Source organism: Heptranchias perlo, chromosome 30 (genome assembly GCF_035084215.1).
Source record: "Heptranchias perlo isolate sHepPer1 chromosome 30, sHepPer1.hap1, whole genome shotgun sequence".
Classification (NCBI taxonomy): Eukaryota; Metazoa; Chordata; class Chondrichthyes; order Hexanchiformes; family Hexanchidae; genus Heptranchias; species Heptranchias perlo.
The window spans coordinates 20,511,717-20,536,781 of record NC_090354.1 but is presented as its reverse complement, the minus strand read 5'-3'; the positions used below and the strand labels follow the sequence as shown (position 1 = coordinate 20,536,781).

Sequence of the window (25,065 nt, the reverse complement as noted above, 5' to 3'; positions counted from 1 at the left end):
GTGAACCTGTACCTCCAAGTCCCTCTGCTCTTCCACAGCACCGAGTCTATTTCCATTTAGAGCATAATTATTGCTGATTTTTGTTAACCAAAAAGTATCACTTTGCACTTTCTGACATTGAATTCAATCTCCTACTATTTAGCCCATTCCCCATCATATCAACATCATTTTGCAGTTTCCTTTGGTCTTCTAAAGAATGAACTATGCCTCCTATTTTAATTATACCTCCCACCAATCCCTCTTGGCTAATATCTTAAACCATTGATATACAGTGAACAGAAGTGGTTCCAGAACTGAACCCTGAGGGACACCACTACCAACCACTCTAGAAAAGTGCCTTTAACTCCTACACTCAGTTTTGTCCCTTTAATTCTGATTATTACCCTCCCCCTAATTTCATAATCTTCTGTAAGAATCTCCCATGTGATACCTTGTCAAAGTCCATGAACACTACATCCAATGCATTTCCCCCATCCACCATGCCTGTTACCTCCTCAAAGAGTTCAATGAGATTTGTCAAGCACAACCAGTCCCTTTTGAAATCTATGCTCGCTAATTCTAACTATTTTCTCTTTAAATATGTGGTAATTTCATCTTTAATGGAAAACTGTAAAAATTCTCCCAACAACACTTGTTAAGCTAAATGACCTGGAAACAAAAATAATCCTGATGTCAAGTTCAAAGTGAACCAAGGAAAAATGTATCCTTTTACGAAGTTTACCTTTGCATTACAATGGCATAGGACAATCCACCAATGCTTGCTGGACAACCAAGGCAAAGTTGGGATAGTCACAGTGCTGAATCACAAAAGTGATCGATCATCTGTTAGGCATAACGGGCAAAATCTTTTAGTTATGCTTAACAGATGATCGAAGTGCATGGTGAATGAAAGGGAAATCTCTATTTTCGATAGAATTTGCAATGAAAAGCAGTGCATCACAGTGATGCTGACAAAAATGATGGACAGCAGAAAGTTATCCGCCTTTATAATTCTGAACAGAAAGACACTACCCCAAGAATGAAAATCTATCTGGCAAACCTGTTATGGCCCCAGGAAAAGGGTTAGATGATATAGGATTGAATGCAGGGATGGATAAAAACAATTTACATTATTATAATGCTCATTAAGTGCAAAAGTGTCTCAGAGCATTTGAGAGGGTAGAGGACAGCAAGGGGACACCTAGCAGACGGAAAAGGGTCAGCAGGAGACAAAAGGATAGTAAAAGAAGAGGGCTTTAAGAGATTTTTGAAGGTAGCGAGGGAAAAGACAAAGCAGAGATTTTGAGGGAGATGGTTCCGGAGGGCAGGAACAAGGTGGCTGAAGGAGCAGACACAGATAGTGGAGCAAAGAATGAAAAGTATACCTGTGGTGGAGGATCAGAAAGTCAGACATAAGTTTGAGGAGACAATGGAGGTAAAGGAGAGGGATGGAAAACAAGGCCATGGGAGGATTTGAAGGTGAGCACAACAAAGTCAACTCTCAGGGGCACAGGAAGTCAGAAGAGCTTGACGAAGATTGGGGTGAAGGGGATGAGAACACAGTCCATGGTTTTCTGGATGACTTGCAGTTTATGGATGATGGAAGTGGAAAGGTTGGTAAGGGAAGCATTGGAGCTCAAGTGGTCTGAACTGTGTGAAAGTGAAGGTCAGGTGACGTTACATAATATACTTTAATGTTGGATGCTTTTCGTGGAGATTTAATGTTAACTATTAAGCATTTATTTGTTGATGCAACATTGATTGGATCATAATACCGGGTGGGATGTAAGTCATGGATGTGACTATGAGCAAACCATTCAACTAGCACTACAACTGGAATACAGGGATTGCTTCAGATGCTGCAGTGGATACTAGGTGCATGGCAATATGTTAAACTAAGACTCTGTTTTTCCAGGATTTAAAAGATGCTGGAGCTCCAACAGCATGGAAGGAAGGAAGGATTGCTCATCTGATGATTATGGTGATCGGCACACCAACTCAGAATCAATCTCCAATAAATAAAGCCAGAACTACAAACTTTGCTATTGTTTTGGGATAAGTACAGATACCCACAATGAACTACAAGTAATTTCAGTGTCATTAAAACCCATTCTTTTTGTTCCCTTGTTAAGTACCGGCCAACTATGGTCTCTTTACATCCTCCCCTCTCACCTTATCAGCAGCTGCAAGCAAGTCATCTGCCATTTTGTCAAGATTTGGTGCCTTCCCCGTATAGATAAAACACATCATCTCCTTAAAGACTTCAGGCTCCACATCATTAATTTCCACTCGGTTCTATAGAAAATTTAGGAGGAAAACATTTTAAAATTAAATCCTGCGATGAGCTGGCTTAAAGTCTACATTTCTTTTATGACAAATCTAAAGAACAAAATAGAATTCAATACTGCAAATCAACTCCTAGTCTTTATAATTACAAAATGACAACTTTTACATGAGGAATACTGTACTGTCTTGTTGTTCCATCATTTTTCCTATTTGCACTTTACCACACCTAACACTAGAAACACAGAATTCTGCTGGATAAAATGTACAATTATCTTTTTTAAAAGATTATTGGACGTTGCAAATAACATGAAGCACTTAGTGCTAATAATTCCTTTCAACCCCCTCCCCCCTGCAAAAAGTGCTTAAAGAAGGGGTGGGAGGAGAAATACTTTCAATGCGTCCTCATGTCGTCTTGGATGTGTGAGGCTATGCAGCACGCCAGTTCATAGCATGTTTTCTCAGGACCAAACTGCTCTAGGTCCACACATAGGCTGTCCGTAAGTCAAAGACCCAGTTGAAGTGAAAGTGGCCGCTCCAGGGCACAAGCTCGGCTGAGGTCGCACTGAGGTCACCAGAGCAGCCTGGAGGGAAGACCACTCAATATGGCAGATTATTAATGGGTGGGAAATCTGTCGTTTCCACTCACATCTTATTTAAGGAAAACATGAGAGGCTGGGGAAGTGCTTTCAACGTAAGTACTCCACCTAGATTTTTCTTTCCCATTGAGTGGGCCACAATTGGAGAACATTTTGTGAGTATCACAAAGTGCACTGTACATTATTTCTGATTACAAATCTCATATGCATTACCTTTTTGCTTTCTTCCATTTCATGCTCAAACATAGCACTGAAGACCGGGGAACGAGCTAAAGGTAGAGATTTTAAAAAAAAATTATAATTTAAGCATTCAGGCTCCAATTAGCTGCCAATGATTGATTGCACTAAATGTTACATTACTGGTTTAAATATTTATGATGAAGGTAGTAAACATAAAATGCAACACTTATCTAAACCAGCTTCTGCATGTTCATTTTGTGCAAGTTTAAAGTCTAAAATCTGAATGTAGACTCAAACTTCCACCTGGAATGTCTCCTCCCCAGTATTTAATAGTCCTTACCATATTTGAACATATGAATTTTCTTATAATAATCAATTTGTAAGCATCTTCGTATCACTGATCAAACCTCATAATCACAAAAGCATATATAAGGTCAAAAAGTTAAATAGTTTCAAGCATAAATTCAAATTGAAGGAACAGTGACAACTAAGAATCATAGCAGAGACATTACAGAATCAAGACTATGGCGTTCACAGATTTCCTTTCAGTCTCAGTTCCCGAAGTTGGGTGCCATATTTGATCTAAGATTTCACCTTCAATCTAAATAAATCTGTTTGGGACTCATCCAGAGCAGATTTACTGTAATACTACATAGCAGTAATCCACCACATACACAACAATATTCAATTTATTCAATGGTCATTTTTTGGGTAAAAGGGAAAACTCCAAGCAATTCACACAACACTCCTCCAGTGTCTGCTCCCTAACACTATTTCATTGTTTATCATTTTATCTACTCAGAAAATTACATTTGGAAATGGACGTTTTCTGCTTATTATAGCCAATTCCTATAGAGACTAGCAGACTCATGTCACCAGATGCAACATCACACTGCTTGCTGCTGACTCAAATTATTAAATGGAAATCTAAAAGCCCTGTGCATTTTAAATTAATTTTTCTTCTTCCACAATACAGGATGGCCATCAACTCCTCTTCTGTTTAAATTACAAGTAAATAAACCCTCCTTCGCTCACATTTATAGTTGGCTGCATAAAGTAACACCACTATTTCTGGCCAGAATGGAGATGATTGGGTAATTCTCCAGTCAATCACACCTGGAGACAGCACTGCTATAAGCAACTGGGATTAATTTTACACACATAATCTGTATGTAACTATCCTCCACTCACTGCATTTTGCTGAAGAAATCAAGGTGCTTTTAATGTTGCTGCAGTTTCAGTCATGCATGAGTTCTGTTAGCAGCATTTGGTAAAGACTCTTTTTAAATAGACTCTGTAAATAGACTTTGATTTGCTGTAAATCCAGCCGTAAGTCCCACCCCACCTCCAACTCATTGGCTGACACAGTGGTGTCAATAGACACTCCATTTATAGTTTCCCTCTATGCACTACCTAGGAATAGAAAGCAGAATGACATCTGGTAACAAAATGCTGACCCACCTCTCCAAAGCAGTAAATGAGTGCAATACACGGAAATTGCTCAAATTCAGTTGTATAAATGAAATAATTAAAGTAGCCCATGAAACTACATATCAGAGGACGATTCTGTATAAATTAAATATAAAAGTTAATGCAAAACTCCAGGCTCCAAAATAAGTCACTGGGATAGGAGACGATGTAGAGTCCAATCCCACATTAATTTTCCACTTAACTCTCTGTATTAATAGCAATAAAAGTAGCAATAAAAACACCACCATATATTACTGATGTGTGAGCATACGGCTGGTAAGAGCATTTTTATTTGATGTTCTCATCTGCACAGTTTATTAAGGAGCGGGACCATTTTCCGAAATAACACAGCGTCCAAAACCACTTCAGTCAATGCTCTGATAGTAGTATCTATAGGCTTTAGCTACATTTCCATCTTTTGTCTCCTTGTAGATAAAATGTGTTAAACAGTCTAGCTGAAAAGAAACTGAGAAATGCTGTGATCTTATTACCAATAGCACTACTACAAACCAGCAGATGAAAAATTTATGTTCAAAATTCCAGAAAATCAGCTAGAAATATAAATTAGCTCCATCAAATTAAGATACACAGTTGTTGTGGCTCATCAAAACCATCTGGAGAGGGGCGAAAGTAGCTTCACTTGAAAGCATAGAGGGTTTAATGTTCTTTGACTAACAACATTTGTTATTCTAAATATTACTGTATACCACTCTTGCAATAAATAGAATTCTTGGTAACAACGCACTGAATATGGCATTTATCTAGCTCACGAGTTGGACCCACACATCTTATTTGTAACTTTGGTGCTCCCCTTCATTAAGAGGATCTCACTCTGGTGGATTGGAATCAAAAATTGGTTGGCAAAACAGTAATTGAACATTAGGAGGCCTTCAAAGAGGAAATCGTATTGGTACAGAGTAGACACATTCCCATGAGGGGGAAAGGAAGGACATCCAAACCTAGAACTCCCTGAATGACTAAAGATATAGAGATTAAAATGAAACAGAAAAAGGAGGCTTATGACAAGTGTAAGGTTCATAATACAGCTAAATACAGAAAGTACAGAGGTCATTTAAAAAAGGGAATAAGCGGGCAAAGGCAGAGTATGAGAATAAACTAGTGGCTAACATAAAAGAGAACCCAAAAGTCTTTTATAAACATATAAATAGTAAAAGGGTAGTCAAAGGAGGGTGGGGTCAATTGAGGGCAAAAGGTATGGCAGAGGGACTAAATGAGTACTTCACATCGGTCTTCTAGAGAAGAGGATACTTCCAACGTAGCAGTAAAGAAGGAGGTAGTAGCGATATTGGATAGGATGAAAATAGATAAAGAGGAGGTACTTAAAAGGTTGGCAGTACTCAAAGTGGAAAAGTCATCCGTCCAGTTGGGATGCATCCTAGATTACTGAGGGAAGTAAGGGTGAAAGGCTCTGGCCACAATCTTCCAATCCTCCTTAGACATGGAAGTGGTGCCAGAGGACTGGAGGATTGCAAATGTTACATCTCTGTTTAAAAAAAGGGAAGAGGGATAAAACCAGCAATTATAGGCCAGTCAGCCTAATGCCTGTAGTGGGCAAACATTTAGAGACAATAATCCGGGACAAAATTAATTGGCACTTGGAAAAGTATGGACTGATAAATGAAAGTCAGCATGGATTTGTGAAAGGAAAATTGTGTTTGACTAACTTGATTAATTCTTTGATGAAGTAACGGAGAGGGTTGATGAGAGTAGTGCGGTTCATATTGCGTATATGGACTTTCAAGAGGCATTTGATAAAATACCACGTAATAGACTTGTTAGCAAAATTAAAGCCCATGGGATTAAAGAGACAGTGGCAGCGTGGACATAAAATTGGCCAATGACAGAAAGTGGTGAACGGTAGCTTTCCAGACTGGAGGGAATTATACAGTGGCATTTCCGAGGGGTTGGTATTAGGACCATTGCTCTTTTTGATATATGTTACTGACCTGGACTTGGGTATAGAGGGTATAATTTCAAAGTTGATGACACAAAACTCAGGAATGTAGTTAACAATGTGGAGAATAGTAACAGATTTCAGGAGGACAGACAGACTGGTGAAATGGACAGACACATGGCGGATGAAATTTAACACAGAAGTGTGAGGTGATACATTTTGGTAGGAAGAATGAGGAAAGGCAATCTAAACTAAATGGTACAATTTTAAAGGGGGTGCAGGAACAGAGAGACCTGGTGGGTACACATACACAAAGCTTTGAAGGTGGCAGAACAAGTTGAGAAGGCTGTTAAAAAGCATATGGGATCTTGGGCTTTACTAATAGAAGCATAGATACAAAAACAAGGAAGTTATGCTAAACCTTTATAAAACACTGGTTAGGCCTCAGCTGGAATAGTGTGTTCAATTCTGGGCACCACACTATAGGAAGGATGTCAAGACCTTAGAAAGGGTGCAGAAGAGATTTACTAGAATGGTACCAGGAATGAGGGACTTCAGTTATGTGGAGAGACTGGAGAAGGTGGGGTTGTTCTCCTTAGAACAGAGAAGAAGAGATTTGATAGAGGTGTTCAAAATCATGAAAGGTTTTGATAGAGTAAATAAGGAGAAACTGTTTCCAGTGGCAGAAAGGTTGGTAACCAGATGACACAGATTGAAGGTGATCGGCAAAAGAGCCAGAGGCGACATGAGGAAACATTTTTTTTTAACGCAGCAAGTTGTAACAATCTGGAATGCACTGCCTGAAAGAGTGGTGGAAGCAGATTTAAGAACAACTTTCAAAAGGGAATTGGATAAATACTTGAAGGGAAAAATTTACAGGGCTATGGGGAAAGAGCAGGGGAGTGGGACTAATCGGATAGCTCTTTCAAAGAGTCGGCACAGGGACGATGAGCCAAATGGCCTCCTCCAGTGATGTAACATACGATGATACTATAAGAGCTAAATTCTGTGTTCCATCTCATTGTCGAGGATGAAATCCAAATAAAGACTTTCTGTAACCTAAATGCCAATTCTGACCAACTGTCACACCCAAAATGTTAATTCATCTTTCAGATGCTGATCAATCTTCTAGGAATTGCGACATTCTTTGTTCACATTTCCGATTTCCAGCATCCCTAGTTTTCTTTTGAATCGTTTAAAAAAAAAGTAGAGGAAAATCAGAAATAAACAAGAACGCACTAGGTTAAAACACTATTATACTTTGATACATTCTGTATTAAAATAAATTCATCAATGCTGAAATAGGCTTTGATACAATCCTCAAGAGATATGCCTTGTAAAAATCTACATGGGTGCAAGAATGGTCCAAACCTGCTAGAATTGCTTTATGTGCTTGAAACTCTTGGCCTGCTACACAAAGGCAACAGTCTGTAAACCTAGAATTCTCCCATAATCCTCCAAGCTCATCTGCTAACCGACATTCAGGAACTTTCACCATATTCATGGTGTTCTGGCCCGAGATATTCACTGAATCCTGGACCACACTAACCTAGAGCGTAAAGAAAACACAAACACAGTAGTGTTACACCAAAACACATAATTACTGACACTAAATCCTGAATTTTCCAATCAGCGTTATTTAAAATAAATGCATCACCACCCGTATTAAAATAATGCCGATTGGAAAATCCAGGCTTAAAGTCTTTTTGTGCATAAACTTTGTACAAAACCATTGTAGTCAGGCTGCATAAACATAATACAGGTTAAAAGGGCAGGGGGAAATCATTACAATGCATTTCCTACTTTGATAATCTATTGATTCGTTGAAATGCCACTTTCCTTATAAATTCAAATGTCAATACATGAATATGCCCCAAAGCCTGACTGACATGGTCTGCACAATTTATTCAACTTTGAAAGCAACTGAAATAGCAATTCGTAAATTAAAGAACAGTATGATTTTTCAAAGTCAGTTCTAATCAAAATCACTGTAATAGCTTTTACTGCCTTTCCAAAAACATTTCTTCTTTCATAATTGTCTGCAGCATAATTTCTGGCAGGTTTGCTAACTCACATATTAGTTCAAACAGCTTGGCAAACAAACATATTCAAAATGGCAGTGATAAGAAAACAGTGAACACAGAAGATATTTAAAATTATAACTTATCAATACCGAGTAACTACGTATAATTTTATTCAGGCATTCCTTATCTACTAATGGGAGATACGCATGTTCTATACGAATGTACACATGTAATAGTCAATCTATATAAAGAACAGAACGCACAGGTTAAAGTAATGACTTCCAAATTTGTAGATATGTTAAGCAATCCATCTTTATCTATGAAAATAAATCACAGGCTCATTAGCACCTATGAACACTTGGGCACACTCATTCATTATCACAGAAGGTTCATTACATTATGTGCAGTGATTATATAAAGCTTGGTTCAATGTAGGCATTACAGGAGTACTGATTTTACCTCTTAAGCTACTGGATATTGATTATAGCTGGTTAGGGAAATATCCAACAATGAACTCACTGAAGTCCTATTAACTGATGGAATTGGTACAGAAACTGTACAGTGGAATTTTAGAAAAATATGGCCATATCAGTGCAACAGTGAAGCTTCTTTCACTTCAATATAGCCACAGTATTGGGGTTCAGCTCTTTATATCCTGAGTTGTGTAGAATATGGCCTTAGACTTCTTCCCACTAACTACGTAGAATCTGATCCCAGATTGAAATATAGTTGTGGAAAGGATGTCGCTCCCATAGAACTGAATGGGGAGACTAATTCTGTTTTATAACAGGGCTTCGAAACATGGAGAAAAATATAAATGCACAAGGCATCGCTACAAGGCTGTCGCCAGGAGCCATAAAACCGCGCATTAGTATGTGACAGAGGCGGTTTTAAAGAATTTATTAAGTAATTAAAGTTACATGAGAATTTAAGATTAGTGATCATCTATATTGTAATCACATACTTTGGTAATCACTATTTCAAAAGCAGGTAATTATAATCTTTATTATAAATGGAAGTGACAAAGAAATTAGATAAAAATACTGAAAAACAAATTCCTTTACACGTTTTTCTGATACAACCAGGTTTGACCGTAGCCTGTGCCAAGTTAGCTGGTGGTAGTACAGTTAGCCTTAGTGGTGGGGGGAGGTGGAAATAATCAGCCAAGATTGTTATCTAGTGACACCTGCTATAAAGCGTTCATGTGTCGACATCAGTTGAGAACAGGATTGGATTTCATTACAACACCTCTCCTCCCCCTCTCCAACAGTCAAATAGCCTGCCAACCCTCATCATCCAGACTGACACGTGACGAGCGGCCATTCATGCTAAGCATCCTGAGGCAACAAACCCTACTTCCACATATAAAAAAACTCTAAATTCAAAGCTGGAATTCATCTGTCTAAATCAAAAACATATAGACGTCCCCAAATGCAAGGGAGTGTTGAAGCAAAGGATTACAAAAAATTGAAATTTTAAAAAGAGAAACTCTTGACAATTTTTTTCCAAATAATGATGAAAGACTACCTACTATCCCTCCAAAGTTTAGCCACTAAACATACTTAATCCTTTGTAGAAATAGCCTTAATCATGACTGTATCACATTATTTCCCAAATGTTGTTTGTTTTGTACTATTACAGTCAGAGACTCCCATTTTATCAGATGAAACTGTTTTCTGGAGTTTCCACGAGACTCCTTCAAGCTCCCAGATATTCTACACAATCAAACAAGTCTCAATGGCCTCATTTCGATAAGAACTACTTCAAATGTGATTTGATGCAGGATCCAGCAGGGTTTAAAAAAACATCCGTTTTTATCTAATTTACAATACATTTAGACCATTATCCCTTGGAGGAAAATACTTGGGACATTGCTCTATTGATACATTTCATGCCATTGGCAGTGAGGTAATCTTCTCTGCTCCGCATAATCATAGCATTGATGAGACAGACCTTAATTTCTTTGCCTGGAGGAGGCAACAGTGAGACCTAAGAAACCATCAGGAGCGCTGAAGCATTCATAATAAAATTGGTACCGAAATAAATATTTATGTAGTATATAATAGTAAGAGGGGCCAGAAGAAACAACAAGGGTCAGGCCAGGAAGCAACTTCATATAGGGAGGTCAAATTATTTTTGAAAGATCAAGAAAGACTGAGGTCAGTAATCTACCTTCCTCATTTAATCTCCACATAAGATTAGAAAGTATGTCAATGTAATACAAAAACTGGGGCTGGGGCTGAGGACTTACACTTTCAATTCATCATGGAGAACACTATTACCCAAAGCGTTAAATGAAGACAATACTGCATAATTAAAATATGTGATTGCTCCAAGGAATATGCCTTGTCTTGTCCTCAAAAGCATTCCTGTGCAAGTTCGCTTAAGAAATGAATAATGGGCAAATAGGAAGATCTCCTTTTCTGGTGGGTCCTGTCCTGCTAAGGAGTAACACAAGGAGATACCCTACACTACCCAATTTTCCAATCACTAAGAGTTCTCATGTACCAAAAAAAAAATGAATTGTCTGGATTGACAAAGGTCCTTTGTCCCATGTGTGTATAACAACCACATTAAGGGACACTTTCTTTGAATGGAAGAAATGCTAGGTGGTGGATAAAATTACTAAGACAGACTAAACCCAAGCAACTTCAGACAGAAAGGGTAGACTTGACAAACTGCCCTGTCTGTATGCCAAAAAAAAAGGTGGCCCAATTACTAATACGTGCTGCGTACTAATCCTTCGTCTTGATCAGGCAAATAGCAAGATAAAGCCTTAGAAAGAAAAACTGTCAAACATGGAGACCAATGGATTAAAACTGGATGCTATGTAACATCACAGTACCTGCCCAAAAGTGGATGAAATAAAAATTAGAGTTTGAGTCACTCACCCATCGCCATTTGTGGTTACAAAAGGATCTTTGACACACCACATCCCTGCAGGTCGAAATGATGGTCATGACATTGATGGAAAGAGCATAGCTACTTGTTACGAGTCTTCAGAATACAGGCCTTCCTGGAGGCCAGTATTGTCATTACTGCCAATTGCTAGAATTCCAGTTGTTTTAAGCCAGCCCTTTCAAATGGCATGAAGTTAAATTGGGATTGACAGATCATCCATCGCTATTGCCCTAACAATGGAGCAGAACAATGGCAGCCTCTTGTTCAAAAGCATAATATCATCTTCAAGTAGCTACATCTGCAGAAGATGGCACCCACTGCCATCAAGTGATAATTGGCTGGAACTCGTCCGCCAAAAATGTCTACTGCTCTTTTGATGCCGTAGGAAATGCGTGACTGACTCTTCGATTGAGTTCAGTTTGCACCAGCATATCTGTTGTATGTTGAGGCATAGGGTAGAATAAGATCTAGCTACTGGTTTATCTACTACACCATGTAAAGTTGTCAGCCTTGACCTTCCCTGTGTTACTATGCAGGTCATTCCTGAAACAGTTTGAGCCTGTCAAAATTGCTCTCAGCCAAGTATGTTTCCATCCTATGCATCAGAAAATATCCCACACTGCCCTCTGGCCAGGTTCTTCCTAGATGGGCTCCGCAACCTCTGTCATCTGGCTAGGGTCACAAAAGGATTCCTGTTCCTGATCTCCATCTAATGTTTTGCATGGTCATTAAAACAGGACAAGACCAGATTGGGCTGCAATTACCCATAGCCAAATAACCTGCAAACATTGCTTAGACTCTCATACCTTGGTGAGGGAACAGTGGGCTATTGTTATCCATGGAACCTTAACCTAACAATGAGTCATCTTCAGAAGAGGAGGGGAGAAAACTGGAAAAATAAAACCTGAAAAAAAAACTTTCCACATACACATTAAGGGAAGGGAATTGTGAACTGCTAACAAAAAAAGAAAATCACACTAAGAACTTCCTCGGGTGGTGCACAGCAGGTCTGCTATCTACGACTACTGTCACCATCTTTGAGCAGGATGTGAAGAGATTACTTCTCCACCTGGGACACAAAGTTTCTTTTTTAAAAAATTTGTTCATGGGATGTGGGCGTCGCTGGCAAGGCCAGCATTTATTGCCCATCCCTAATTGCCCTTGTGAAGGTAGTGATGAGACACCTTCTTGAACCGCTGCAGTCCGTGTGGTGAAAGTTCTCCCACAGTGCTGTTAGGTAGGGAGTTCCAGCGACAACGAAGGAACAGCAATATCTTTCCAAGTCAGGATGGTGTCACTTGGAGAGGAACGTGCAGGTGGTGTTGTTCCCATGTGCCTGCTGCCCTTGTCCTTCTAGGTGGCAGAGGTCGCGGGTTTGGGAGGTGCTGTCGAACAAGCGTTGGCAAGTTGCTGCAGTGCATCCTGTAGATGGTACACACTGCAGCCACAGTGCACCGGTGATGAACGTTTAGGGTGGTGGATTGGGTGCCAATCGAGCAGGCTGCTTTGTCCTGGATGGTGTCGAGCTTCTTGAGTGTTGTTGGAGCTGCACTCATCCAGGCAAGAGGAGAGTATTTCATCACAATCCTGACTTGTGTCTTGTAGGTGGTGGAAAGGCTTTGGGGAGTCAGGAGGTGAGTCACTCACTTGAGGACTGAATCCCTAGTGATTTTATAACTCCCCTCGCACCCACCTCCCAAATACATACATACCGTAGACAAACTCCCAGCTGTATATGGAAACTGAATGGACAAAGAAGAGCTTTATTTTTGAAAATTGAACACACACACGAATTGAGTTTAGAAATACACATTCTGGGTCCCTATAAATGGAAACCGAAATTAACATTTACAGGAATTCTCAAGTATTTCTGTTGGTGTTCCATGGGGAAAAAAAAAGTACTAGCAAACACAGACAAATGCTTTAAAATCAAAATACCCAATTTAATTAAAAACAGTACAAGGCCTTATTTCTCCTCAACTCTAAGAACTGCAATTGGATTTCCAGAGCAGTTATGTAGCTTACTGGTAGCATACTAGGAATTAAAGGGAAATGTAATCAAATGTACAATAATTCCACACAAAACATGCCCTGTTCAGCAGTTTTGAAGCATATATCATAGAAACAAGAATCCAGATGCCAAAACTGTATAAACTAGGATTAGGATTATGTGACAATTTAAGGTGCTACAAAGTTATTGTCAATGGGTAGAGTTTCCAGTTTTACACCGACTTTAAAGTTGTGTAGTGTAAATCAGGTGTGAATGCTCAAATTGACTCTGAAGCAAAGTGGAGTGAGATCCACTTCTTCAGGGTGATCGCACTCCGCTTCCTTGGATCTTAAGACTCCAGATTCAGGTTGCATTCACATTCTAACTGCAGCATCAGTGTGCAACGTGAAAATACTTTGCACCTGTGGTAGAATTGAAGTATAATTGCATCCTTAGGTGAGCACAGTTGAACTTTGGGCCAACATTCCACGGTTGAGAACATTTTCAAACTTCTTCCTCCCAGGAGTATTTACAAAAGCTGCACATTTTGAATATTATTCTTCACTACTTAAAAGGTACATGAATCATAGAGGTATTTCAACCCAAACAGATCAAGCAGATCAGGATTTTGATCTAGAAAAATAAAAAGAATAAAAATCAGCACCACTTGTTGGGCAAATAATTGACTATCTGCAGAAGTTGCTTTACAGAAGACACAAACTACATACTTCTGTGACTGATCCTTAGTTCATCAATCCAGGGATCTTACCAATTGTACTTGTAATTCAGTGAACTTTACAGATCACAGGCATCTATGCACATAGCACAAGCTTCTGAAATCGACTTCTGCTACATAATATCTCCAGAAAATGGATACGGAAAAATATATTGCAATTTTTTTTTGAAAAATCTTGAAAATATTTCGACCAGGACTGTTCAGCCAAATCAAATAGTATCACAGGCTCAATTGGAGCTTTTCTCAGAATTTTTCAGACAGCTCCAAACAACTGTTTCCAAGTCCTTTACTTAAGCTTCTACCCAAGTTGTTTTTTTTAAATGGGTGTGGGGTGGAGAGGGAAAAGTGGAGAAGAGGATTTCAAGGTCATAGCAATCATGAAGTACTGCAGCTTTAACTTCCAACGGCATCCATTATGTATGCAGCATTCTGTGGTCCAAAAAGGAGTATGCAATATATGCAACTATGCTTTTAGGGATTTACAAGGCACTAATTTAGTAGTTCTGATGGAAGTCCTAAACCACAAGGGTGCAGCCTACCAGGTGAATGAACTGCTACCTTAACCTGACTTTGCTACTACTGAATATGTTCTCACTACTATGAAACAAACTAACCATGCAACTGGTTACATAAAATAGGTGAAAGAGTAAGAATAGGATCTGACGGCATTTATTTATTTAGCATATGCAAACTCAGCATATAATTCCAGGCATCTTAAGCATTGTCAGCACCAGCATGCAAAGTACACAGGCCACCAGATTGATGATTCAAAGATTCGGAACGTGGTTTGTCCTTGTCCGCAAGGTAATTTGTCATCATCGCGAGGGCCCCAAAGGTGAAATTTTTTGTCTTTGTCCAGTTAAAAGTGGTTGAGAAACGCCCAACTATGAGGTGGCCAGTTGAATGTTAGTTGATGGTCTGTAGGGTCTGAGATGATATGGTGGTTTATAGGAGCACCTACTGCCCACTCTTCACGCCAACGAGCCGGAGGGCGTGTAGCATCCATCTGAAATTTCTTATTTCCTTGCACCAATTATATTTCCATCACCTTCTCTCGAAGGCACTGGCACCTTGTTGTGGTGCAGTTTCACAGGTGTCTCACTCGCTGGCACCTCACCCTAGGGGCCTTGGCAGCCGATATTCATGAACCTTGACAGCTAGTGTTGGAAAGCAAGATGACCGAAAGGAGTATCAAAGCCAAACATGATCTTGTCCTTACCCAATATCCACACATGTATAATTCCAACAAAGCTTTTTGTTGGATCACAGTAAGGAAAATGAATCGTGGCCAACTTTCCTATCCCAAATCTAGGGTGCAAAGCCCAACTATAATGGGCTACAGATCAGCTAAGTCAGCAGAGTCTGAGACATTCAAGTGTGTATGGCTCATGTATTGAAAAGGCCATCGGTGGAGCCCCCAAAACAGGTTTTCAATCAGCCACATACTGTATTTAAAACACACTGATATAATCAAATTCTACACTAAAATTGTGTTAAGATTTAGCATTCTACTAAGTATGAGTCTATTTTAACGTGGACGCCATGTACGTGATACCTTTTGAATATAAACAGTGAAGAATTTAAACAGGTGGCAGCTGGAAGCTCCAACTATTACCTGTGGGGACCACTAGATGCCCCCTTAATCTCTGTGGTTATTAGATTTATAGAATAAAGACACCTTGAGGGATCTCTTTACAGGCCACATTCACTGGAATTATACCAAAAGAGTGCTGCAGCACCTGTGTCTATTGTGGAAGCGGGCAAACAACATATGGTGGGAATAGTGTAAATGATGAGCACTGTCAACAGTAAACCACTTAAAATTCCACACACAAGTAGTTTTTAGACCAAAAATGATTCTTAGAGCTTCCTTTACAGATAACTTGACGATCATAGCAGTTGTCATTTCAGTTAAGGTTGATAAAGCAGTACAATTCTGACCAAATCTTTTAATACTGTACTAGACAGATTGATCCCTAAATTTTTGAATCAGTTATTTTTGCACTGGTGCTCCACTACTATATCCAGAGCTCAAACAAAGCTATTTTCTTTCTTTTGCTTGTCTGCTCAGACTGAGTGATGAGAACTCTGCAAAACTAAAGTATTTTCCCACTTTGTGATACTCAAGAAGTTCCACACCAGATACATTTCAGCCCTATATTTCCCTGATAACGCCTCAATTCCTACTTCATACCAACTCACCATCCCCTGCCAATTAGAACAAAATTACATTTTCCACAACTGCCAATTTACTCCAACATTCAAGGGCATTTTGAAAATTGCGGTCTTGACTCTAAGCCAAAGAGAAGCTTTCATACCCTTTGTGCGTTAGATTCAGACTAAATTCTGAAAAGGTCAAAGGGCAATGTACCAGCAGGCTGCCAAGGTCATAATTCACCATTACAGCTGGGTCAATTGGCCAACAGTACACAAATGAATTTGTCAATCCATAATACTTGCTTTGAAATATAAAACTATTGAACTGGGCCTCTGCATTTACTGCTGCTCTACACTTTCACTAAGGATTTAGACAATGATCACTTCAATTGTTTAAACCATTTTCAGAACTTCCCACTCCAGTCTTCCCTCATTTCTGCAATTTTGTGCTCTAAAAGCCAAATTGGGTAGCTTAACATTCCCCATCACAAAACAAAAAAGCCACAAGGAACTGAGATGAAAGTACTTCAAGTCATAAGCATCAGTAAAGAGAGAATTAAAAAAGACCCGGACCAATATTACTGAATGAATCTGGACATTAACCCCATCCATTACACCTATCCACCACTATTTAGCTACAATGTTGCCACAAAGACAAATACAGATCAAACTGAATAGCACCACATCCAATTCATTGCTGGTTAAGAAAGATCAGGAACAGAGCTTGATAAGGATGATCTTACCAAATAGCTAGCTTAACCAGCCTCCAGTGAGACTAGTAAGAGTTTACCAGCCTGCATGTGATATTAACATTGATATCAATATGCCCTTTCTACTAGAAATCCCATTGAACAAACCAATGTCACTGTGAGAGTAGCTGAAAACCTGCTGACTTTACACTTCAGAGCAAGCTCAAGGCAGCACTGTGACTAAACAGGTTCTACCTATTCAATACTTTCTGTATTCAAAGCACAAATATTGCAAAAACTGGCTATGAACAACATCTACGTTCAGCCAATTGTGGACTTCTCAAAGATCTAGAGTTGCTGGACCACTCAGCTCCAGACCTCATTACAGCCTTGGTCCAAACATGGACAAAAGAGCTGAATTCCAGAGGTGAGGTGAGAGTGACTGCCCTTGACATCAAGGCAGCATTTGATAGAGTGTGGCATCAAGGAGCCCTAGTAAAATTAAAGTCAATGAGAATCAGGGGGAAAACTCTCCAGTGGCTGGAGTCATACCTAGCACAAAGGAAGATGGTAGTGGTTGTTGGAGGCCAATCAACTCAGCCCCAGGACATTGCTGCAGGAGTTCCTCGGGGCAGTGTCCTAGGCCCAACCATCTTCAGCTGCTTCATCAATGACCTTCCCTCCATTATAAGGTCAGAAATGGGAATGCTCACTGATGATTGCAGAGTGCTCAGTTCCATTCGCAACCCCTCAGATAATGAAGCAGTCCGTGCCCGCATGCAGCAAGACCTGGACAACATCCAGGCTTCGGCTCATAAGTGGCAAGCAACATTTGCGCCAGGCAAATGCCAGGCAATGACCAACTCCAACAAGAGAGACTCTAACCACCTCTCCTTGACATTTAACTGTATTACCGTTGCCGAATCCCCCACCATCAACATCCTGGGGGCCACCATTAACCAGAAACTTAACTGGACCAGCTACATAAATACTGTGGCTACAAGAGCAGATCAGAGGCTGGGTATTCTGCGGCGAGTGACTTAACTTCTGACTCCCCAAAGCCTTTCCCCCATCTACAAGACACAAATCAGGAGTGTGATGGAATACTCTCCACTTGCCTGGATAAGTGCAGCTCCAACAACACTCAGGAAGCTCGACACCATCCAGGACAAAGCAGCCTACTTGATTGGCACCGCATCCACCACCCTAAACATTCACTCCCTTCACCACCGGTGCACCGTGGCTGCAGTGTGTACCATCCACAGGATGCACTGCAGCAACTCACCAAGGCTTCTTCGACAGCACCTCCCAAACCCATGACCTCTACCACCTAGAAGGACAAGGGCAGCAGGCACACGGGAACAAGACCACCCGCACATTCCTCTCCAAGTCACACACCATCCCGACTTGGAAAGATATTGCCGTTCCTTCATTGTCGCTGGGTTAAAATCCTGGAACTCCCTACCTAACAGCACTGTGGGAGTACCTTCACCACACGGACTGCAGCGGTTCAAGTAGGCAGCTCACCACCATCTTCTCAAGGGCCATGAGGGATGGGCAATAAATGCTGGCCTTTCCAGCGACGCCCAAATCCCATGAATAAATTTTAAAAAAACATGCATGGACGCAATTAAATCTGAAGTACCCCAACAGATTGTAATGGGAACAGGGACATCTACAGGCTTGAAGATACCTGAATTTTAGAATGCAGCTAAGATCTGAGGCATTAAAAACTTAAGGACTAAAGATCAGACTCAGTGCAGTTCATGTGTTACCCTTGAGCTCTATCAGTTGTAAAATTTAATACGGGTTCGAAGTCAAGGGTTAATTACAACAGCTACACATACACCTGTTAGCTAACAAAAAAACACTACTAGAGCGTAAAGCACAAAAAAAATCTAAATTTAATTCTACAAATCAATAAAAGAACAGTTGGCGTATCTAGCATGTAATTGGGCTTGGCAGTTTTGATTTATAATATACACCAAGCTCTTAATTTCCTTCTATTTTTGTGCCACAACTGCAAATTAGTTTTTTTTAATATACCATTCTGTGAAAATCATGACATCATTATTCTGCTGCAATAAAGTCACAATAGTTCCTGAAATAGTGAACCTATACAGCCCAGATATAGCTTGTGCTGCTATTTAAATTAGGGAGTTTAATATACTTTATTAAGAAAAATATACGGCAGTGAGTACAATATAGTAATTTAATCTTAGGCATTCAGATGATGTTCAGAAACTGCTTCATACATAATCTCATGATTTACCACATCTAATCTCCTTGGTTAATTGATGCCAATGTTACGCACAATTATTCAATATTCTATCATGTACGTTATCAGTTAGGTTTATCCAAGGCATATGCTTGCATAATTCAGTATAATATAGAATATTTGGGAACATAACTGAATTTTGATGCAATTTTCCAAGACTGATCAGCTTGTAATTTAAGATCCTGAAAGAGCAAAATCGACCATAACACAATTCTTCTTCTACAGTTCCAAGAGAGAGATGTACACTCTGCATAGAATTTATCTGAAGACCCTCCAGTCACCTCTTTCAGCAACTCACCAAACCATCTGAAAAAGGCATGGGCTCCAATATAGCAGAGTGGCTCAAAGTAGATATCAATCACAAATTGATTAGAGCCAGAAGAAAGTAAAAAGCACAATCGTTAAATAATTCTTTACAGGGAATGAACAGACAGTAATTCATAATAACCAATTAAGATCTTTACCACCATTATTGTATGCAATAACTTACAGCAGTATGATCTGCACTTCTCAAAGTACATCAACCTAAGAGACCAGTACTACTTTCTCATTCATCTCTCAACAACAGCACTTTGTTACCAGTCTGTTATTCCATGCAACTAATTTTGCTAGATGTCTCTATAATGCAGCAAACATCTTAGAACAGTCTACGTCATGTTAAGAACTTACTTCACAGAACAATGTGAGTTTGTCATCAGGAAGAAGTCCATTGGCCTCATCTAGTAGGAAATCCCTTCGAATAAATTTCTTGAAACCCCAGTCTTTTCCTTGCACAAACCGATATGCTCGTTGGCTCTCTGCAAAACAAAATTAGATCCATTCTGCTTAGCTCAAGTTGTAACACTGCAAAGTAGATCAATCCTAGAAAGAAACTGGCAATCTTCTACTATTTACATCTATCAACTTGGATTTCAGCAGAACAGTTTTAGCCACCTGGGTAATATCCTGTACCCGGGTTTGGTCACATGATACAAGACATTATATACATGGATTCTAGCTGATGAAAAAATGGGCACACTCAAAAGACATCAGCTTATTGCACTATGAAGCTGACAGAATTCAAGTGTGGCCTTTAACATTAAATATTTAAATGGGTCAAATTATAATTTCCATGCATCAGTGAACCCACCTCTAAAAACTCTCAACGTGGGCCTACTTTGTATCTGATTGACAAAGAAAAATTCAGCTAAAAAGCTACCACAAATATACGGTAACATCGCGAAAGGACACCGATGTAGTGATATAAATACCAAATTTAATTTTTAAAATGTCTAGTTTTTTTTTTAAACTCAGCTATATGAATTAACATCTACTCTTGGAGCAGCTTGTTAAATGCTACAACCTTATTTTCCAAGTAAGAGTTTAACAAAATCTTTGTTAATATCTGAGCTGTCCTACCAAAATTTGCAGGTTAAATATGAAAGTAATCCTGTAAGTTAAATATTTAAATCTTTGTGGTAATCAAAATGGTCATGTTTCAGAGTGTTGTAATGCTTCCAGCTGATGGTTTTTTGCTTAAATATAGCAAATTATCAATGAATATTAGCTTTGTAAAGAATCAGGAACTGAGAGGTACCACGAGTTAACACAAAGGCCTTTCACTTCTGGAACCTGGTTTCAAGTCCAGTCCAAAGCAATAGGATGAAAGTCACTTTTGCCACAGGCTTTAAAGGTCCTATGTGAAATCAACTGAAGCAGTATCAATCCAGTCCCTAGTGAGCATGGACTCAGTGCAAAACTGCCACTATTTCGGCATTAATTGATACCAAGAGAGACAACAACATGGCTGAAGTAGAAAATGAAAAGTATTAAGACTGATGAAGGAAGAGGTCTACTTGTAAAGCAAAACTAAGGTTCATTACTGAAACAGAGTAAAGAGGTTTATTCTACTTCTATAAGAGCTATGCTAGAGCTGGGAGAGCTTGATGTCCATATTATGTGCCCAAATCAAAGTATTCAATTTTCCAGTCCTAACAACTCTCACCTTAATAATGTAAGAATTCATCAATCTTTCCATAGGTAATACAAAAATTAATACCGTGGAAGCGAGGGAGAGAAAAAGTGAAAGTTTCAGTCTTGTTAAAGAGATTTTGACCACTGTGCACTGCATAAAAGACATTATGCATTTTTTTTTAAAACAATGAGAGACCCAAGACAAAGGCCTCAATGGAGTACTTACAGCTGTGTTATAGTATTAAAGGAATGAAGTTAATGCAAACCTTGTGCACAGTGTAAAAACAGAGGATACTTTATTCAGGGGTGAATGTCTAGTGATTAAGCTGCAGTAACAGCATGTTAAACAAAGCTGGCTGTTGAATGCATCAATAATGCATACAAGAACACTACTATATCATGATACTGTATGGAGATGTGAAATCTCTGGGGATGAGTAAAGTGGGTAGACTCTCCATACAAGAATGAGTTATCATTCAACATTGAATTTCGCTTAAAATGTCATGATTTTAAAATGTGATTGCCTGATAGCTCAAATGACAACTGGTTCTCACTCACAAATAGGAAAGTGTTGGAAACAAAATAATAGAAATATTGGAGATTTACAACAGGTCCTTCACCATGTGAGAAAAGACAAATTAATGTTTAGGGTGAAGATTTTTTTTTATTATTAGTTCTCCACCTAAAATGTTAACTGTCTTTTCCTTTCTCAGATAGTGACAGATCCACATTATATTTTCCAGCATTTTCTATTAAAGGGTTAGAGCTGTTTGACTCTGAGGATTGCCAATCACTTGAACGGTTCAATTGTGCAATTTTTGTCAAGCACCGATAGCTCACGAGACAAAGCATCCTGTGAAAATGAGTTGTTCCAGAGTGCAACTTGTCCACTGTAACCTCATTGCGTGCAAGCCAACCACGAAACTTTCATGGTCCAGCCCTTCCACTCTCCCAGTAGGAGACAGCCTGACAGAGAATCAAATTGGGTGATTCTTTTGCTCTCATGAGGACTGGATTTCTTTTGTTATGTTTTTAAATTACTGGGATGCAAGCTTTCCTCCTCTTGAAGTAAAATAAAAGTGAGCAATACTCAAGATCTCAACCTCTTGATGGGTAGTTCTGAAAATAATTTTTAATGTAATCCAAATGGGATGAATACGTAGAAAAGTATGTGTGGACATGCTGCAAAGAACAAAAATGCTACATTTCTTTTCAGCTTAGCTTCCATCTCTTACAACAGATGAGGACCCCTTTCTCTAACCTTCCTTCTAATCTTTATATTTAAACTCAAAAAGGTTGAGGTAGCCCACCCTCAGTTTGGCTGGTCCTGTAGCATTTAGCGGGTGCCTTTGTCAGTGCGGTAGCAGACTTGGTATTGACCAGAGTCTTTGCCATATCTCACACAATACAGAACCAGGATGAGGCTACAGGGAGTACCAAACTTTCAGCTACATCCCCAACATAGCAACTGAAATTGGAAGCCTAGTCAAACTGGGCTAATTCTTGTAGAGCTGGTTTTTCTCTACAATTTTTATTAAAGGAGACTGTAAAACATTGCTGCCAACAGCAGAATCATTATACAGCCAGTGATTTCTTCTCCTGACTGAATTTAAGCAGGATTCCTCATTAATGTAAACTTCAGCTAGAGCCACATTTCCTGGCTCAGCAATTTTCATGCTATTACAGAGCGAAGGCTAATGGAGTGCTGTGGCTTTTTATTGCAGTTGTGAGCACTGTGTATTTGCTGAAACTTCCAGGTCTCAAGTGACATAGTGTGTTAACTTGGACACAAATGCATGATTTCGGTAAATCTATTTTCAAAAAGGAAGCAAATCAGTTGATGTCAGAAAGCCATTTCTTATTTGGCGGCGGGGGTGGGGGTGGGAAGAGGGGAGGAGTATATTTTTCTGCTGATAGTAGATGCACATACTAATACGAAAACAATCCCTGGATAAGAAGTTTATTCAAAGCAATCAAGTCTGATCAGAGAAAGTGAATTCCAAATTTAATATAAAATGCCCTTATTAAAAAATAATACATTACTCTATAACAAATTGTAGATCTGACAAGGGCCGCTAAAGCAATTTTTGGCAAACCTGCTTTAGCAAGGACACAAGCCTCAAGTAAAAGGTAATCTGGAGAATCCCAAATTTCCAGTTTGCAGCCAAGAGTTGTTTTTTTTGAAGTGACTGGGGGTGGAGGGGGGTGGGGTGGGAGAGGGGAGAAAAAGACGGGGGAGGGGAAACATTGGTCATAAATAGATGTTCCTTTAGACCAGTTTGCACAACTGAATAGAACTGCATTTAAATGCTGAGCCTGTATCTGAAGTATACTGTCACTTCACTTACCCATTGCCTTAGTTTCTTCACCTTTTGCGTTCAGAATGGAGAATTTAAATTTTGCTCTGACTTCACTTTTTGGACAGCTGACTAGCAGCAGGTAGAGTGATAGGTAATCTTTACTTTCCTCATCTAAACCCTTAGGGTTCACTCGGAGGCACCTTAAATATACATAAAAAATGAAATATGTTAAAAAGAAAATGAATGAATCACATACAGGCTAAAAAAAATTAAAAGAGCATTTAGATGCAGGATTGGCCTGTCCCATTTTTTTCTCTTCCGCATGACTTTACCATAACTAAATTTAGTTACTGTATATGAAAGTACAGCTCATTTTTAAAAAGGATGGTCTCTCTCACATTCTCAATAATGCTAATGTTCAACAATTGCTGTGCTGTACACTTCAGGCCATGACTTATCAACCACCTTTTAACTACACTTTCCAAACCATTTGAATTCCACACCTACCCCCAGAACTGCTACTAAAATAAAGAGAAGACAAGCCAACAAACGTTACTATGTCTAAAATATTCAGAATGCCTCCAATTCCCTCCTCTCCTCGACTTATAATTTATAGCATTTTACAATGAATTTGTCATACTTACCATTTCCCTGTAATTATCGTGCAGCACTTGGAGATGTGGGAACATTTCATCAATTTGCATGAGGCAAGTTGCTTTCCAGCTCAGGCGAACTGAAAAGCGCAGCAACTCTCCTCTTTTGTGAGCATTTTTATCCAGTTTATCCACGCAGCTCTAAGCCTTAATGCCAATTATTTTTCTGCCCATTACTACTCATTTCACCACCTCCCCGACCCTGCTCTAGTTCACCATCTATTACAAAGTAGATTATATTGCTTTTAAGTATTCATATGCTATTGTTATTTTTCTAGCAAGTGAAAAGTTTAATGAGTGAATTCAAAGAAAAAAAAAATCTTGTTTGCCAAGTAACTAATAACTTAAAATAAAAAAATTTGGTAAGCACTTTAATGCCATGAAAACAGAATGGCTCACAATACCGTTCTATGTGCCTCCACTTGCCCTTGAGTAGTCACTTCTGTTGGCAGGAAGTATGAACATTGCTAAAACTTATATTAAACAAACTGAAGGATACTCATATCACCGTGTAAATTTGTAGCCATCTTAAAGTGAAATGTTAATAAAGCAGGTTCGGTAATACAGCTAAAATTCTCAGAAACATTTATCTGTCTACAGTGCAGTGGAGCAACTTGAAAAGCTTTAGGACTTCAGTGTGGTGAGCTTTTATAGTTTTATTGAACAGTGTTAAACCGTTGGCATGTTGAATAGAACAGTTGGAAATTCTTATAAAATAAGTGTTGAGGTCTAAGTACATTTGTATCAAATTAGTTTTCCACTTAATAGGCTCATGAAGACAATTAGATGATGTTACAATATAATTACTCCAGTTTCTGCTAATTAGTTAGTGGTCCACTTGGAAATTCTTGCAGCTTTATCAGATCCTTTAACTGCTTGGAATTAAATGTTGCATTAATAAATTTTTAAAATTACCTCACTGTAGGTAACAGATCATGTCTACAAACAATCCAATGAC

At 39.1% G+C, this 25,065-nt stretch overlaps 1 protein-coding gene across 5 annotated transcripts in view; it reads right to left on the bottom strand.

Annotated features, from left to right (window-relative positions):
* The window catches only part of spop (speckle type BTB/POZ protein), a 122,446-nt gene that overhangs the window by 21,470 nt on the left and 75,911 nt on the right, over positions 1-25,065 (bottom strand). For all 5 annotated transcript variants that reach the window (XM_067969028.1, XM_067969029.1, XM_067969027.1 and 2 more), the window contains 5 exons: positions 23,503-23,654; positions 19,871-19,998; positions 7,798-7,975; positions 3,075-3,130; positions 2,152-2,274 (listed from right to left, as the gene is read on the bottom strand). In XM_067969028.1, coding sequence (XP_067825129.1) covers positions 2,152-2,274; positions 3,075-3,130; positions 7,798-7,975; positions 19,871-19,998; positions 23,503-23,654 — 637 coding nt within the window. The remainder of the gene's footprint in view (positions 1-2,151; positions 2,275-3,074; positions 3,131-7,797; positions 7,976-19,870; positions 19,999-23,502; positions 23,655-25,065) is intronic.